The sequence below is a fragment of the Rattus norvegicus genome, chromosome 2, assembly GCF_021556685.1.
Source record: "Rattus norvegicus strain SHRSP/BbbUtx chromosome 2, alternate assembly SHRSP_T2T, whole genome shotgun sequence".
NCBI lineage: Eukaryota > Metazoa > Chordata > Mammalia > Rodentia > Muridae > Rattus > Rattus norvegicus.
Window position 1 is genome coordinate 120,026,884 of NC_141535.1, and position 16,311 is coordinate 120,043,194.

Sequence of the window (16,311 nt, forward strand, 5' to 3'; positions counted from 1 at the left end):
ATTTTTATCTTGTCTACATGGGTGGTTTCTATCGTTATTAATTGGCAGTGGATTTATTCTGTGGATGTATTGTAGATTGAGAATTTAACATAAAAATCTAATTGTTAAACTACAAGTTTCTAGAGCTTTGATCTTACCAGGTTACAGGAGATGTGAGCAAAGTTCCTGGCAAACAACCAGAGCAAGGGGCTCCTGCTTGGGTCCTCGCAGAGTGGGAACATGCAGGAACCGGTTCCACTGCTTTTTAAATTTTTACCACAACATGTGTGTATTCAATTAGTTCTGTTCTTCTAAAGAACCCTGACTAATGCTAACCCTGAGAGCTCTGTGGTACCAGAAGTAAAATGGGTCTTCTCACCTCAAATAATTCAGCCAAAAAAGTCTTTCACAGTATGCCCAGCTGCTAGTGTTTTAATTGATTCCAAATAAATTTAAGTTGACAACCAAGATTATCCATCACAGTTACTTTTCTCAATAAACTAGTAATAAAAGAAAATTCCATACCTCACAAAGGGCCTGAAGAAAAATCCTAGCACCAACATCATACTTATTGGTGAATAAATGAAAACCTGGAATGCTTCTCCCTAAAATGGGAAGACAAGTATGTCTAGTATCACCCTTAGTATTGGTCTATTTCCATTGCTGTAACAATATAATTAACTAAAGCTAGTGTGTTAGGATTCTTTAGAAAAAATGAACTGATGGAACAACTCTATAAAATACTTAGGGATGAATTTAATAAATGAAGTGCAAGATGTACACATCTGATAATTATAAAACATTGCCAGAAGTTAAGACTGATGTAAGCCAATATTATCCCATGTTCATGAACTTGCAATGTTCCCCCACAAATTAACTTTGTGACTCAGTCCAATCTCTACCAAGATCTTATTAGGCCTTGTAGAAACTGATAATCTATGAAAGATTGATATGAAAATTCATAGGACCTAGAATAGCAACAGAACGTGGAAAACCATAGCAAAATTCGATAACTTACATTTCCTCATTGTGGACCTTACTCATAAGGCTGATAATAAACATTATAGTAATAGCATAGAGACAGACATGAGCCAATTGCCCATAACTGAGAGCTCTCAACCAACCTTTACAGTCATGATTTTCAACAAAAGGATCCAGGCAACTTAGTAAGGGAAATGATACTCAGCAAATATTGCTGGGGCAACTGGATTTTCAAAGAATGAATTTAATTTTTTCTTTGTATTATGCTAAAATAACTATAAGTAACATATGGATCACAGACTTGAGGTAAGAGCTAAACCTAAGACATTAGAAGAAAAAGAGAAGAACATGTTCATGGTTTGCTTAGTTGTTGTTGTAAATTATAAAAAAATAAGATGTTTTCTTTTTTACCCCACTAGGTCCTGCACTGCAGTGCCCCAAGATATCTGTCAGATATCTTAAGTCTCAGTCAGCAAAGCGTCTCACCCGCTCTACTCCATCTCATATCACACTGCCAAAGGCCTCTCTCTAAGCCTGGCAGCAATCTCTCTACCTATCTAGTTCCCAAGGCAGGTTTCCATGTCAGAAACACACATCCCAACTCTGTGGCAGCCCAGTGTCTCTGCCACCATACACTTTCTTACACCTAAGTCTGCACAAGAAAGAACACACGAACAATAACCTTTGATCCAATTGATAAGATATAATTGCCCACCTAAACATACCAAGCCCTATACACATCCATCCCTCAAGTACATCCATAACAACCTGAAAATACACAGAGTGGAATCTTAATGCCAGCTTCCATGTTCTCTCAGCCACGGCTTCTCTCTGTCTCCTCCCCTCTTCTGTCTCCTTCTCCACCTCTTCCTTCAAACTTTTCTCCCGCCCATCCTTCCTTCTCGTCCAATGACAGGCCTCATTCTATCTTGTGCCTGCCTCACCTGTGACATCATCCCATAGTCAGTTCTTAGAAATGACCCCAAAACACAGTTTATCAAAGAAAATGACTCACCAACGTTTTTAAAATTACACTTCCAAAGACAGCAGTTACACAATGAAAAGAGAGGCCCAAGGCCACAGGAAGCACCTACAGATTCTGTCAGATGAAGGGTGTCCAGAATGTGCAAAGAATTCCTGCAGGCAAATAGTAAGAGCCCCAACCTTTACACGGACAAGAGTTGAATAGATATTTCACCAAGAAAAAGAGCAGAATAGCTAGCAGGTAAATGAAAAGGTGTCCATCGTTTATTTCTAGGGAAATGCAGAATAAATTCCTATATGACTCTGTTACACACTCACCAGAAGGGCTGTGTAGAACGTTACTTTTACTCCTTCACTGCTTGCTTTGTGAGTGTAATGAAATGCCAGGATACGTAAGATAGAGTCGTGCTTAACTGCTAGTGGAACTAGAGCTCAGTAGGTGGAGGATGAAGTCTCTGAATTTATTTAATTGTAAATGATGTTTGCTTTCTTTGAGAATCCGCACATGTATACAATGTATTTGATCACACCCACCCACTCTTCTCGTGTGGACTCTCCCTGAACCCCCTTCTCAGCTTCATTTTCATCTCCTCGTCCTCCCTATCCCTCACCCTCCTCCCAACTCACTGTGGTCATTGGTGCTGCCTGAATGTACTGGAGTGTGGAATCATTCACTGGAACCTGGCATTTCCCAAAGGCAGATGAAAATCCCTCCTCTGGCAGCCATCAACTTCCAGTCATCTCTCAGCTAGCAGTGAGGCCTCACAAGCCCCTTCCCTACACATGCTATGATTTTGATACCTTGATCTCATGCATAAGCACAGTTGTGGTGAGTCCATGGACACAAGTGTCACGCCATATCTAGAAGGCACATTTCCCCTGTCTGTCAACTCTTCGACTTTTCCCTCCCTATGTTCTATGATGTTCTCTGAATTGGACAGAGTTAATATAAATGATCATTTAGGATTGATCAGTCCCTTTCTCTCAGAACTCTGAGCAGTTATGAGTCTCTGCATTAGCTGTAAATGCTTTTCTTACAGAGGCTGAGGGCCGCACTAGTCTACAGGTATAAACGTAAATATTAGAAGAAGTCTGACACTACGGCCAGTTAGCAAAGCAAAAGAAGTAAGTTCTCGCCTAAAGCTATGACCTCCCCAGCCATAAATAACCTTCTGACCAGCTTCACATTATACGCTGGCTGGTTTTATGTCAACCGGACACAAGGTAGGTCATCTGGGAAGATGGATCATTTCACATTTATTTTATTCACCTTAAATCCCAAGATCAGACCCCTTCTCTCCTCACACAAATCCTCCCCACATTTTCCTCTCCCTTTCCTCCCTGAGAATGGAGAGTCTCCACCCTGGGTAACTATTCTGGACCCTTGGGGGGGTCCCAGAGACTGAATCACCAACCAGAGATTGAGCTCGGGCTGGACCTGGGCCCCCTGCACATCTGTAGCAGATGTGCGCCTTGGTCTTCATGCAGGTCCCCCACAACAGGAGCGGGAGCTGACCCTGAATCTGTTGCCTGCCTGTGGATCCTGTTCCCCTAACTGAGCAGCCTTGTCTGGCCTCAGTGTGAGAGGATGTGCCTAGTCCTGCAGTGACTTGAAGACAAGGTCTTAAGAGAATGCCTCCATAGTATTGTAGGCAAGTCTGTAGGGCGTTTTCTTGATTCATGATGATGAAGAAGGGCTCATATCACTGTAGGCGGAGCCACCCCTGGGAAGATGGTCCTGGGTGTGTATGAAAACAAACTGAACACACAATGAGGAGCAAGCCAGTAGGTAGCTCTGCTTTATGGCCTCTGCGTCAGTTCCTGCCTCCAGGTTCCTGCTTTGAGTGCCTTTCCTGAGTTCCACAATGATAAGCGACAAGTCATAAGATGAAATATGTAAACCCTTTCTTCCCAACTTGGTTTTTGTCATGATGTTTTATCACAACAAAAGAAACCCCAACTAAGCCAGTACTAGGTATGAGTTCTCTTTTGTAAACTAGGACTTAACTCCAGTTTAGAAAAGGTGTTTGATTACCTCTTTTATTTCTGCCACCCCTAGAAATCTTTGGTGCGGTTATGTCGATAGGCAGATCTTGCCTGGCATATCAGCGTTCTGTCATGCAGGGTCAGGATCTAGCTAAGACTCCCCCCACAACCAACACCTTCTGGCTTCATGAAAGCTAGCCAGCAGAAGGACATTTTCTGGTCAGTTCCAGATAAAGTTCTCTGTCCTGAAACCCAAGTGTGTGCTATCTTCAACAACAGACTCTTACCGTCTAGTTCTGGTAGGCAAAGACAGCAGCCTGTGTTAGTTTGAAGCCTCTAGGACCTCATTGATCAACAGCTCAGGGAGATGACCCTAGTGTGGTGCTAAGATTGTCTTAGGGGCCATATTGTCTGATCACCCATGTTGTGTACCACTATTCAGACTCCTTAAAAAAATTATTGGCTAACAAAGTACTGGTTTTCCACATGTTTTTCATATATCCTTTCTCCCTTAATTTGCTTTTGTCAGGGTATTTTAAGACGGCAATTGGAAAAGTTACTAAGTCAGTTTTGGGGTGTTTATTGCTAGGGATTAATCCCAGGGCCTTACACAGGTTAACTACATTCTTTGGTACTGAGCTACACTACTCAACTCCTTGACAATTATTTCTACACTAATATAAAGACAATAACAAGGATCGTTATATACAAAGAATTGAGACAGTCATTACTTGGGGTAGAAGGAATTTATGTCACTGATGAGGCTTTCAGGGTCGACAAAGAGTATGTATCTTGGGAACTTATCATGGGAGATTGTGGAACCAAGGCATCCTGATTCCAGAAGCTGTAAGGAAAATATCTAGTGATGGGGATACTCTGGAAACCCCATAGCCCACATGGAAGAATGTCTGCAGGGTCATTGCACGGTCCTGGAGAAAAGGGCAAGAGGCTTCCACTCTGCCTGTGGCTTGAGAGCTATGAGCAGGAGTTTCAGGGTGCCTGGAAGGATTTAAAATTCTATCATGGCCTTGGCTGCAACCTGAGAAAGTGCAAACAAAAGTGTGCCAGCAGGAGAGGAGTCATGACCAAGGGTCCCCTGTATTGGGCACTATGGTAGTTTGAATCAAAAAGGCTCCCTTTTCATTCATAGGCTCATATATTTGAATACTTGACCCTTCCTCCATTAGTGGAACCGTTTGGGAAGGATTTAGGGGTGTGCCCATGCTGGAGAAGGTGTGTTGCTGAGGGTAGGCAACCTTTGAAGTTTCAGAAGACCCTCAAGATTCCCAGCACTCATTCTCTTCCTGTGCTTGCTGGTGAAGATCTGAGCTCGCAGCTACTGCTCCTGTACCATGCTTGCCTACCTGCTGCCATGCTCCCCAGTAATGATCAAGATCGCTATCCTTTTGAAATGGTAACCCTCAAGTAAACACAATCTTTTTAAGTAGTCTTGGTCATGGGGTTTTATTACATTAATAGAGAAGTAGCTAATACTTACTAGTCTTGCTACCTACCTAACTCATGCCAAGGGCCCAGTCTCCACCTTCCAAGGGTGGGATTATAGGCAGCCTGGCATGCAGACGCGGCATTTTCATGGGCTCTAGCAATCAAAACTTCAGTCCTTGCTTTTGTGTAGGTACTTTTATTCACGCCATGTAAAACTGGTTTGTTTTTTTCATTTCTTTTTGTTTGTTTGTTTGTTTTGTTTTTCAAGACAGGGTTTCTCTGTGTAGTCCTGACTCTCTGGGAGCTCACTCCGTAGACCAGGCAGGCCTCAGACTCATAGAGATCTGCCTGCTTCTTCCTCTCGAGTGCTGCGATTAATGGTGTGAACCACCACCACCACCCAGCCACTTTTTTGTTTTCTTTTAATTTATTCAAATTAAAGATAAATAATGTTCTAGTGAAGCAGTAAGTTGTTAATTGGCTCTAAATTCCCAGGGGTGTGTGCGCGTGAGCTCCTCACCGCTCGCCCTTATGTCTGGATCCCACATGGACACACACACACACACACACACACACACACTATACTTTAATATGGCTTAACTAGCTCAGTGGCTGGGCCACTCCTGAACCCCCTGTGGCTAACACACTCCCCTCGATATTCCTGAGTTAATATTTACTAAGTCTCTATTTTATCTTTGCTGCCCTAGACCCTTCTAGGCAGCCCTCCTGGGGCTTTCCTCTTTACACTTCAGCCATCTCTCCCTCCTGAACATTCCCAGCATGGCCTGTCTCCTATACCCTTGTCATGGTGGAATCCCTTCCTCCACCTGTGTTTCTTGCCCCAGAATCCTAAAAGTCCTGCCTCTGTCTCCCTGCCCAGCCATTGGCCGCTGGCAACTTTATCTCCCAATCAGAACCAACTGGGGGCAGGGACCCTCAGTGCAGACGGGTGGGTTCCTGATTTAACACAAATGGCATTAGAACCAATCCACAACGTTCTAGTTTGATTCAAACACCCTTTAAAACACACACTTAGCAAGAACATTCCTGCCATGTCCAGCAGAGATCCAGGGATAGACCTGACAGGCTTGGCAAGAGGATGAAGAAAAGACGAGCACCAGAGACACAGCAAAAGCTGGGATCAGATGGGTGGTCTGTAACGGAGAAACCACCGCTGTGCCTTGGATGCCCAGAGCGAACAAGGAGGTGGGATTGTTGCATACAGATAAACAAGGACACAGGGTTTATGGTGTGCAGCTGGACCATGGCCACAAGGGCAGCTAATTTTTGGTAGGAGCAGTCTCTGCTAGAGATCGGGCTGTAAACATCCCAGGGGACAGAAGGCTGTGGCGGACATTTTCTGCACACAATATCCATATCTGCACATGAAACAGAGGAATGCTCTCCCCAAATTCCTCTGACCCTTACTCCCACCCCCGAAACAAGGAGATCTTGGCAAGAGGAAGAGGGTAGGAAGAGCCTTTGCCATTTGGGGGGTGGGTCTAAGGTGATGTGAGGTCCTTGATAGGGTATGGCCATGTCAACAGCACACAGGGCTGACTTGACAGCATCAGGGCTTCCTGGGCTCCCCACAAATACAACAAAGGCAGAAGTATTTAGAAAGAAAAGTCCCAAACATAAGGACAAGAGACAAATGCCACTCATGTCCTACTTGATTAATTACTGTTGGCTGAGTTTAGCTCTGTGACATGAGCCTCTGAAGCATGTTACTGTACTGTCATCAGGGGTGACTGGAAAGCCATTCATCTACATGACTTTTCCTCTTCTGTTTTGATAAAGCTGTCCCCTATCTTATTCCTAAAAGAGTACAACATAAGTGATTTAAAGAAAACATTAGTTTCCAAATAAAGAAAATACAACTCGGTTTTATTTCTATGAAATCTTTTGAGATAATTTATACATATAAAAGGGTTTAAATACAATCACACCATCATTGATTTAATAAAGCTCCTCTTTCCAAGATCGAGACCGAAGAGGCACTTGCTGTTTGCAGACAGGTAAGGCGCTGTGCAGTAGACCATTTCTCTGGGGACACAGTTCACTGTGACTGGCATTTGTCAGACTTCCTCCTCTTCAAACTCCACTAAAGGTGCATGTCTGTTGGCTTGGGCTCCTTCACTGAAAAACACCTTTTTTATCCTGCCGTCCTTTGGGGCTTTTATGGTGTGCTGCAGGGACATAGAGAACAATGGTTGTCACGCCGGTGAGTGCCAGCTCACACCGAGCCAGTGTTTTGTTTACTTTTATTGAGAAGGGTCAATACTGAGCAGTAATACACTCAAGGACACAACTGGGAAGCTCTTGTCTACCTAGAGGTCTAGCTTGACATCCAGACTCTCATGTGGGCAGCTTCCATGAAGTACTAGACTCAGGGCACCCACCTAGCTGCATAAGACCCTGGATCAGTCCTAGAATGACAGCACAGCGCCGATCCCTGTGCCTCACTGGGGGATGTTCAACGTCCACTTGTCTCTGGAAGCTTCCAAAGACAAGGCTTCCAAAAGTAAATGTAGTATCTGTCCGGGGCTAGGAGCCACTGGCCTGCAGTCTACTGCTTGCCATCCTACATTCAGCTTTAGGAATAATGACGGAGTCAGCTGGGACCCTGCTGACGATAATGTCATTAAGTTCAGAATGGCAGCTATGGCTTCACAAAATGAAACTGTACTCCAGAAGGGGGGTTGCTTTGGCTTCTTTCAATCAATGCGCATCCAGTTCACGACCCTTATAGCATTTGAAGCATTACTAACCCATCGAATAATGCGAACAACCAGGCCCGGCGGCCCTGAGGTTTACTTGGCAGCTGAACTCGTGCCTTACCTCCATCTTCATGGCGATCATAACCATCAGAGCGTCTCCAGCCTTTACTCTGTCTCCAGCCTTCACGAACACCTGGAGATGGAGAGATGCATCGACACGGGCCCTTCTTGCTCTCCAGAGTTGTGCATGAACAAACACAACAGAAGCACATGCCTACATGTCTGTGTTATTTGCCAAAGACAGACAGAAGCACCAGGTAAGCTGGAGCCTGCTGTCCACGCAGCATGGCTGGCACTGTTGAGTGTGCACGCGCCTGCTGTGTCTCCTCAGTAATGACCTGGCTGTGCTGTTTCAGGGGAAGGGACTTTTTACATAACCTGGTACTGCTTTTCTTTTTTTCTCGCATGAGTGTAGAATCAGGACAGCCACATGTGTCTGATACACAGAGATGACACACAGAAGGACAGAAGGACAGATACCTGTAAATGGCTAATACAGGGTGGAGGACAAAGGTCCTGACTAGTTCTGGTTTAGGAGGCCAAACGTCTTTTTAATTAGCACAGTTACTAAACAGCCTATAAAGACATCGCCAAGAGAGCCAGAGCTCAGTCGCCAGCACCAAGCATCACCTGAACCTTGGTGATGCTCCGTTGGTACAGCCTCTGGAAGCCAATGTGTGCACGATTTTAGATGTAGGGTGAGTGTTCGCTGATGGCATTCCTCAGTGTGTGATGCTGGTGTGAGCCGAGATTGATCATCCTAAAAGCAGATCTAAGTCTGTCAGCTCACATAGTGGAGAACAGTGTGTGGTTGTGATTATTTTCCTCTTTTTTGTGTGTGGGTTCCAAGAATATACAGCTGAATTGAATTTATTATTGTTTCTATTGTCTGCCTATCTACCTACCTATCTATCTATCTATCTATCTATCTATCTATCTATCTATCTATCTATCTACCTACCTACCTACCTACCTACCTACCTACCTATCTATCTATCTATCTATCTATCTATCTATCTATCTATCTATCTACCTACCTACCTACCTACCTACCTACCTACCTACCTATCTACCTACCTACCTACCTACCTACCTACCTACCTACCTACCTACCTATCTATCTATCTACCTACCTATCTATCTACCTACCTACCTACCTATCTACCTACCTACCTACCTACCTACCTATCTTTGCAGTATCGGTGAATGAACAGAGGACTTCCCCCTATGTGAGGCAGGTTTTCTATCACAGAACCACATCTCTAGCCACGTTGGAATTGTTATGATTTACTGTACTGGGGAGACCAGACATCTATCCCCACAGCAGTTACACCATCTTGCGTTACCATCTGAATGCCTGCATTCTGCTGCAGTTCATGGTGAAATACTAAACCCAAGGTGATGGTTTGGAGCTAGGGTTTCTCGGAGGTGATTAGGTCACCAGGGATCTGCACCATCGCAGGGAAAGCCCCAGAGAGGTCCTGTGGGATGAGATGGTCTGTCTGGTGTGATACCAAGAAGACTTCTCACCAGCCATACAATCCACTGGTGCCTTGCTCTGAGATTTTCTCAACCCCCGGAACCAGGAAGAATAAAACGTGTAGTTTCGGCTCTGAAGTGTCTGCAATCCTGTGCTAGCAGCCCAAATGGACAGAGTGAGGACTATCCCTGATTCCACCTTTAAGACTCCCTCAAGCCATGTGACTTTCTGGGTGTGGAGGTGTGTGCTCATAATTTCAGCACTTGGAGGACTGGGCAAGGCAAGTGCTCGAAGTCTGAGGTCATCTGGGCCACACAGTGAAACAAACAACTTCCTCTTCAACCTGCACCCCACCCTGAACCACATGGGTCTCCCCAATACCGGGCTTCTAAAATTTATTTCAACACATATGCAATATGTCACTATTTCATGACAAAGCTGTTTTTTGTTAAATTTCACATTAAAACTGACTTTCTAGGTAATGTTTGGTGAGTTTGCATTAGACCCTGTACATTCTGAGTTGGGTGTGGTGGCATGCCCTGGGAGGCTGGAGGAGGAGGAGGAGGGAGAGGGGGAGGAGGAAGAGGAAGAAGAGGAGGAGGGGGAGGGGGAGGAGGAAGAGGAAGAAGAGGAGGAGGGGGAGGGGGAGGAGGAAGAGGAAGAAGAGGAGGAGGGGGAAGAAGAGGAAGAGGGGGAGGGGGAGGAAGAAGAGGAGGAGGGGGAGGGGGAGGAAGGAGGGGGAGGAGGAAGAAGAGGAGGAGGGGGAGGGGGAGGAAGGAGGGGGAGGAGGAAGAAGAGGAGGAGGGGGAGAGGGAGGAAGAAGAGGAGGAGGGGGAGGGGGAGGAAGAAGGGGGAAGAGGAGGAGGAGGGGGAGGAGGGGGAAGAAGAGGAAGAGGGGGAGGAGAAGGAAGAAGAGGAAGAGGGGGAGGGGGAGGAGAGGGGGAGAGGGAAGAAGAGGAGGAAGAAGAGGAAGAGGATAGCTTTGGCCCAGGAATCAAGACCAGCCTGAGAAATATGGTACTGTTGAAAGGAAAAATTTGCTTATTTGTATTCCTCTTTTTTTTTTTTTCTTTTTCTTTTTTTCGGAGCTGGGGACCGAACCCAGGGCCTCTACCACTGAGCTAAATCCCCAACCTGTATTCCTCTTTTAATTCACCCCTCCTCTCTCTTTTCTGGCAGGGGGATTGGATCCAAATCCCCGAGCATGCTAAACACACGCTTTGCCACTGAGCTGCACTCACAGGCTCAAGGCATCAGGCAAGACACATTGTTCTGTGATGGAAACAGGTGGCTCAGTGGTTAAGAGCACTGGCTGCTCTTCCAGGGGACCTAGTTTGTTTCCCCGGATCTACATGGAAGCTCACAACAGTCTCTAAGTCCAGTTCCAGGGCCTCTAATACCCTCTTCTGGCCTCTGTGGGCACTGTGCACATGTGGCGTGTAGACATATATGCAGGCAAAACATACACATACATAAAATAAAGTTAAAATACAAGAAACAAACAAACAAACAACCTCCCCCAGTAGTTTTGGGGTGGAGTTCAGGTACAGAGTTTTCAACATGTATGAGGCTCTGGGTTTGGATTCAGATATGTGCACTACCCCACACCCCAACCCCAAAACCCAGGAATTTTTATGAAAAAAAAAATAGGTAAATAGTTATTTTCACTGACAAATGAACCACTATAATATAATCTTATTTTCTTGAAGTGAGTGCTTCCCAGTGAGCAAAATTTAGGGGGGGAAAGGATATCACAAGGAAAACACACACCAAACTCCAAAAAGACATTTACTAGCCACTGTTGGCATCATTTGACAGATGTCCCCTGATTACCTTTTCAATGGTTCCAGTCATGGGAGCGATGGTGCCTCCCTGAGTTCCTTCTGCACTCACTGGAGACAAGTACTTGGGTACTGGAATGCCAACTTCAATACTGCCTTCCTATAGACAACGGTGAACACAGGATCAAGATCTTATCCCCTTCCCACTAGTCCAAGGGGGTCAAACAGTTTCAAGCTGTGAGTAACTTCATTGTCATGGACACCAGGTGCTAATAAGCCTTATGATGCTAACAGGTTACAAAGCCTTGCTCAGTCTCTCCCACGACACAGAGGCCATGGCTTAAACGCCTGACCAGGGCTTAGGAATTAAAGGACAGGACTGTAGGTGACCTGATGGTCCCTTTCTGGAAGTGGATTTTGCTAGCATCTTTACTGTGGACAGCACAATGTCCAGTGAGAACTTTACACTTATATAGACACTATGTCATTAATTGTCACAACTCTGTAAGTAGGCATGCTTATGAGTCAAGGTTAAAGACAGTAGACCCAATCCCAGAAAGATTACCTGTACAAGGTCACACACCTGCCCAGTGGCAGGGCCAGGGTTTGATCCACGACTTTACCTTCCAGAGTCATTTGCCCTTTCATGCCCTGTCTCCCAGGGCACTCTTCCCTAGCACTTGGAAAACTAAGGCAGGAGGATTGCCATGAGTTCTAGTCTAGCTTGGACTATAGACTGAGATTTCATCAAAGCAAGACAAGACAAGAATAAGAGGCATCACCATAGAAAACAGGTAGATGGTGTTGTCCAGGAGGATGAACTTGGATTTACTGGCTACTCCATTAACAGAAGACTTCAGGTAGGTATAGCCATCCTCATTGGAAAGATCGCCCAGGACTTGGAATAACTTATTTTCAATCTGGGGGGAAAAAGTCTTTAAATAAATGTCCATGCAGAGTTAATAAAATCAGAACATCTTCATCTTTAGCAGTTCAGAAACATAGTTTTTCAATGAACCAAGTAGAATCCGCCTCCAAGATTCCTAACCAGAGCAATTTAGATACAAATAGCAGTAAGATAATTAAAAGAAAGATAACTGTACGTAAGTTATCTATGCCAATATAATACCACAGATGAAAGTTCATCTGAGAACAGAAAGAATAAAGCTGGAGTCCACACGGAGCTAGAGGGCATTTCTTCTATCTTATCAGCACACAGACCTGACCCATACGCTGTGGTTATGATCAGAAAACACAGAGGCGCTGCAGACAGATCACAGTTGCCTTGCTCTCAGAGGCTGTGCCAGATGACAATTTACGTCTCAAAGGAGGTGGCAACAGACACAAGTTTTCTGTCTTGAAGAGTGTTTTCTCGAATGTACATGTAAGAGAAGATTTCCCTCGCACACAGAAAATTTATTTAAATCTATGTTTTTCTTTCCAATTTCCAACATATTTGTATAGAAGTCTGTGTCTGTTCTTTGTAAATATGCTGTTTGGGCTGGAGTGAAGTAGGTTACATGGCAGTACTTGTACACTGGTCCTCATCTCGCGTGAGTTAAACATGACATTTACTCTGCCCTCTAAGCGACTAAAACAGCTCTTTGAATATCTGTGAGATCTTAGGGTATAAAAGTTTTGTCTAAAAGTTCACATCAATATATTTATTCCCATGAACCAAACAGAATAAGTTTACTGTCATCACGGGACAGGGACAAGAAAGTGTCCCCACACAAGAGGTACCGGAATGAAGCAAGTGTACATGTCTACAGTGAGTAGACTTCCCGTGGCTCTGTGACAGAGAAAACTGCTGTGTCCCAAAGTGCTGGGTATCACTGGGTATCTGTAGAATGTGAAATCTTTCAGTTCCTATTAAAAGTGATATATTAGATTTACTTTAAGAACTTGTAACTGAATTCTTACATTTTAACACCCTTTAAAAGAGCCAAGCAAGATGGCCCAGTAAATGGTGTCTGCCACCAAGCCTGAAGACCTGAGTTTCACGTTTGAGCTTCAGGAGCCCGCACCGGAAATGGGACCCAACTCCTGTGAATCGTTCTCTGGCTCCTACACGGGCTCTGCGACGCATGCGTGAGCCTACACACAAAAATAGACAGCAACAAGGACCTTCTTGGCTTTTCTGCTTGCAACAGACTTAAACTAAGGGCTAGCTTTACCCTGCAGCTTCTTACACAATGACTTAGTCTCCTTGGGTTTTCTAACAGCCATTCGGAGAGCCTATAAAATTAAACTATCTTCACATTAAGGCCAAGATGCTATCGGGCTTTTAAAACAACCCCCCCCCCCCATGAGTATGGAGTAGAATTCACTAGAAGCCACTGAACCTTTGAGAATATTACACTTTATGATGACTAGTGTAATGGGTACTCGTGTGATCTTAGATTTTTTTCTAGTCTTCCCATAACTCAACAGCAACAACAAAATAGTTGGATTAAAATATAGATAGGCAAAGGTAACAGAGATAAAGACATACCAATGGCCAGTAAGTAGTACACACACACACACACACACACACACACACACACACGCACGCACAGTAAAAGAAAAGAAAAACAGCCATTATTCTTAAGTCATTTATAAATCAAAGATTCAAAGCATCAACATTTTGCCACTTGCCAAACTTAAGATGGTTGTTATTAAACAACAAGAAAGGGGAAAATGACAAGTACTCTGGCCAGGATGGAGACAGTCCTGTGTACTGCTGGTGAGAATGCAGAACACTGCAGTTGCTACAGGAAACTACAGTAGTTCCTCAAAAATGAAAAACAAGAGTTGCTGCATGATAAAGCAGTTCTACTTTTAGATACATACACAAACATTTAGAACGACTTTGAAGAACTATCTGTGTACACACACCACTAGCGGCGTTTTTTACAACAGCCAAAAGTTAGAAAGAACCCCTCTGCAGCCATGCATGAATGGATAAGGAGACCACAGTGCATGAAAATTATCCACATCCAAAAGGAAGCTTTGATCCTTGAGGACATGATACTAAAGTGAAGTGTGCCAGTCACAAATGGACCAATATTAAGTTGTTCCATGTCTATCAGGCACCTACAGCATCAGACTCACAAAGGAAGCAGAACAGAGGTTCTCAGGAACAGGAGAAGAGACTGTAGCTCAGTGGTTCTCAACCGTCCTAATGCTGCGACCCTGTAATACTGTCCCTCATCTTGTAGTGACCCCCCAACCATAAAATGATTTTCATTGCTACTTCATAACTGTAACTTTGCTACTGTTACAAATGGTAATGTGCAGATCTGTGCTTTCCGATGGCCTTAGGTGCCCTGTGAAAGGGGTCTTGACCCCCAAGTTGAGAATCACTGCTGTAGCTGCTTACAAGGCAGAGTGTTGGTTTCAAACGATGAAGAGAACGCCTCATGCTGTCACAGGCACCACCTTCTAATTGTTTGTGTTTCTGCCAGTTCATCAGTGGGTGGAGATGTCCCTTACTGAAATGGCTGACGGTTGATACAGAGACGTACAAGTGGCCAGTGTGCTGAGCATGAGTCATGAGTGTGCACCCACAGATAGGTACCCATCTCACCTTTCCAAGCTCAGCATCGCGGAAGAGGAGGTGGAAAGAACAGAAGAAAACAGAATGAGGAGGTGTGCTGTAAACACCGTGAACCCCCAAGACACAGGTCAGGGCACAGTAACTATGCACTCCTGCACAAGGCCTGCACGAGACTGGCTCTTCAGCATTCTGTTATAGATGGGGTGGGGCCTTATGGGGAGGACGAGGAAGGGAAGGAGAAAGAGGAGGAGGAAGAGGGGCCACTGGCAGTTAGTGGTTGCTGGGGAAGGGCATCGCTTTCTTAAGTGGTGTAACTAGTCAGGAGTTGCCTATGGCCAGCAGCCGTGCTCACACAAGCAGCCCTGACTAACTTAGTGGGCTCCAATAGTCATGAAGCTTGGAGGACTAGCTGAGAATGGGGAGGGGTAAGAGGTCAATGGAAGATGGAATGTGTTCCCGGTACACTGTATTTATGAGAAACTCTCAGAGAATGAGAGAGAGGAAGAAAGGAAAGTCTTTGTAATTTTAAACATCTCTGGTAACGAGTGGTGGTGATGGCTACACAATGCAAGTGTATTCGTGCCACTAAGCTGCACGACTAATTTTCTTAGCTTTTCTGATAGCTCTTTGCACATCTGACCTCCCAATAACTTTTAAGTGTGTATAGGGTTCCTAAGCCTGAAAATCCTGAGGGCTGCTGTTTTGGTGATATTGTGCACGTATCTGAGGGGCTTATTACCCATTTAATTCTAGGCTACTCTTTTTGCTAAGTTTTTATGCTTAAGGGAACCACTGCAAACTGAGTAAACAAGTCAGAAACAATGCAGGGGTGATTCCCTTAAACTGCTCTGAAATGAAAGCATGCGGCACTCTCACTACAATTACAATATTCAAAGGCGTACAGGAAAGTTGAGAAGGAAAGTTGACCCTACTCAGGATGAGGGAGATAGGATTTGGCTCTGAGCCACAGACCAGAACCAACATGGCTTACCTGCATGGCATATGACCCATCTCGGTTATACGTCACAGCTATGACTATATCTTTATGGAATGAGGGAGAAATTGAAGAAAAAAAGAGAGAAGGCATTATGTAACAACTGAGATGATTCAATTCTCCCTCAACATTAGGCAACTACTCAAGGGAAAGGCAACATCTTAACTCTGAGGGATACAATGCTTTTCTTAGCAAAGTCTCTGACTGGGCTCAGTACAGATCGATCGGAAAACCTTTCTCTTTTAAAAATGGACTCTTCATATTCCACACATTTTCACCTGTACACAAAGGCTACAGCAATAGTGCAGAAAGAGCGATCAACTAGAAAGAGGTCTGGTTTGAGAACCAAATCTACCATCTAG

The 16,311-nt window shown here is 44.6% G+C and overlaps 1 protein-coding gene across 4 annotated transcripts in view; it reads right to left on the bottom strand.

The window, feature by feature from the left end:
* Window positions 1-7,234: 7,234 nt before the first annotated feature.
* The window catches only part of Mccc1 (methylcrotonyl-CoA carboxylase subunit 1), a 51,954-nt gene continuing 42,877 nt past the window's right edge, over window positions 7,235-16,311 (bottom strand). For 2 of the 4 annotated variants that reach the window (XM_087619070.1, NM_001009653.1), the window contains 5 exon segments: window positions 15,947-15,996; window positions 12,200-12,337; window positions 11,470-11,577; window positions 8,218-8,289; window positions 7,235-7,565 (listed from right to left, as the gene is read on the bottom strand). In XM_087619070.1, coding sequence (XP_087475196.1) covers window positions 7,455-7,565; window positions 8,218-8,289; window positions 11,470-11,577; window positions 12,200-12,337; window positions 15,947-15,996 — 479 coding nt within the window. In that variant the 3' untranslated portion in view covers window positions 7,235-7,454. 4 annotated transcript variants of the gene reach the window in all.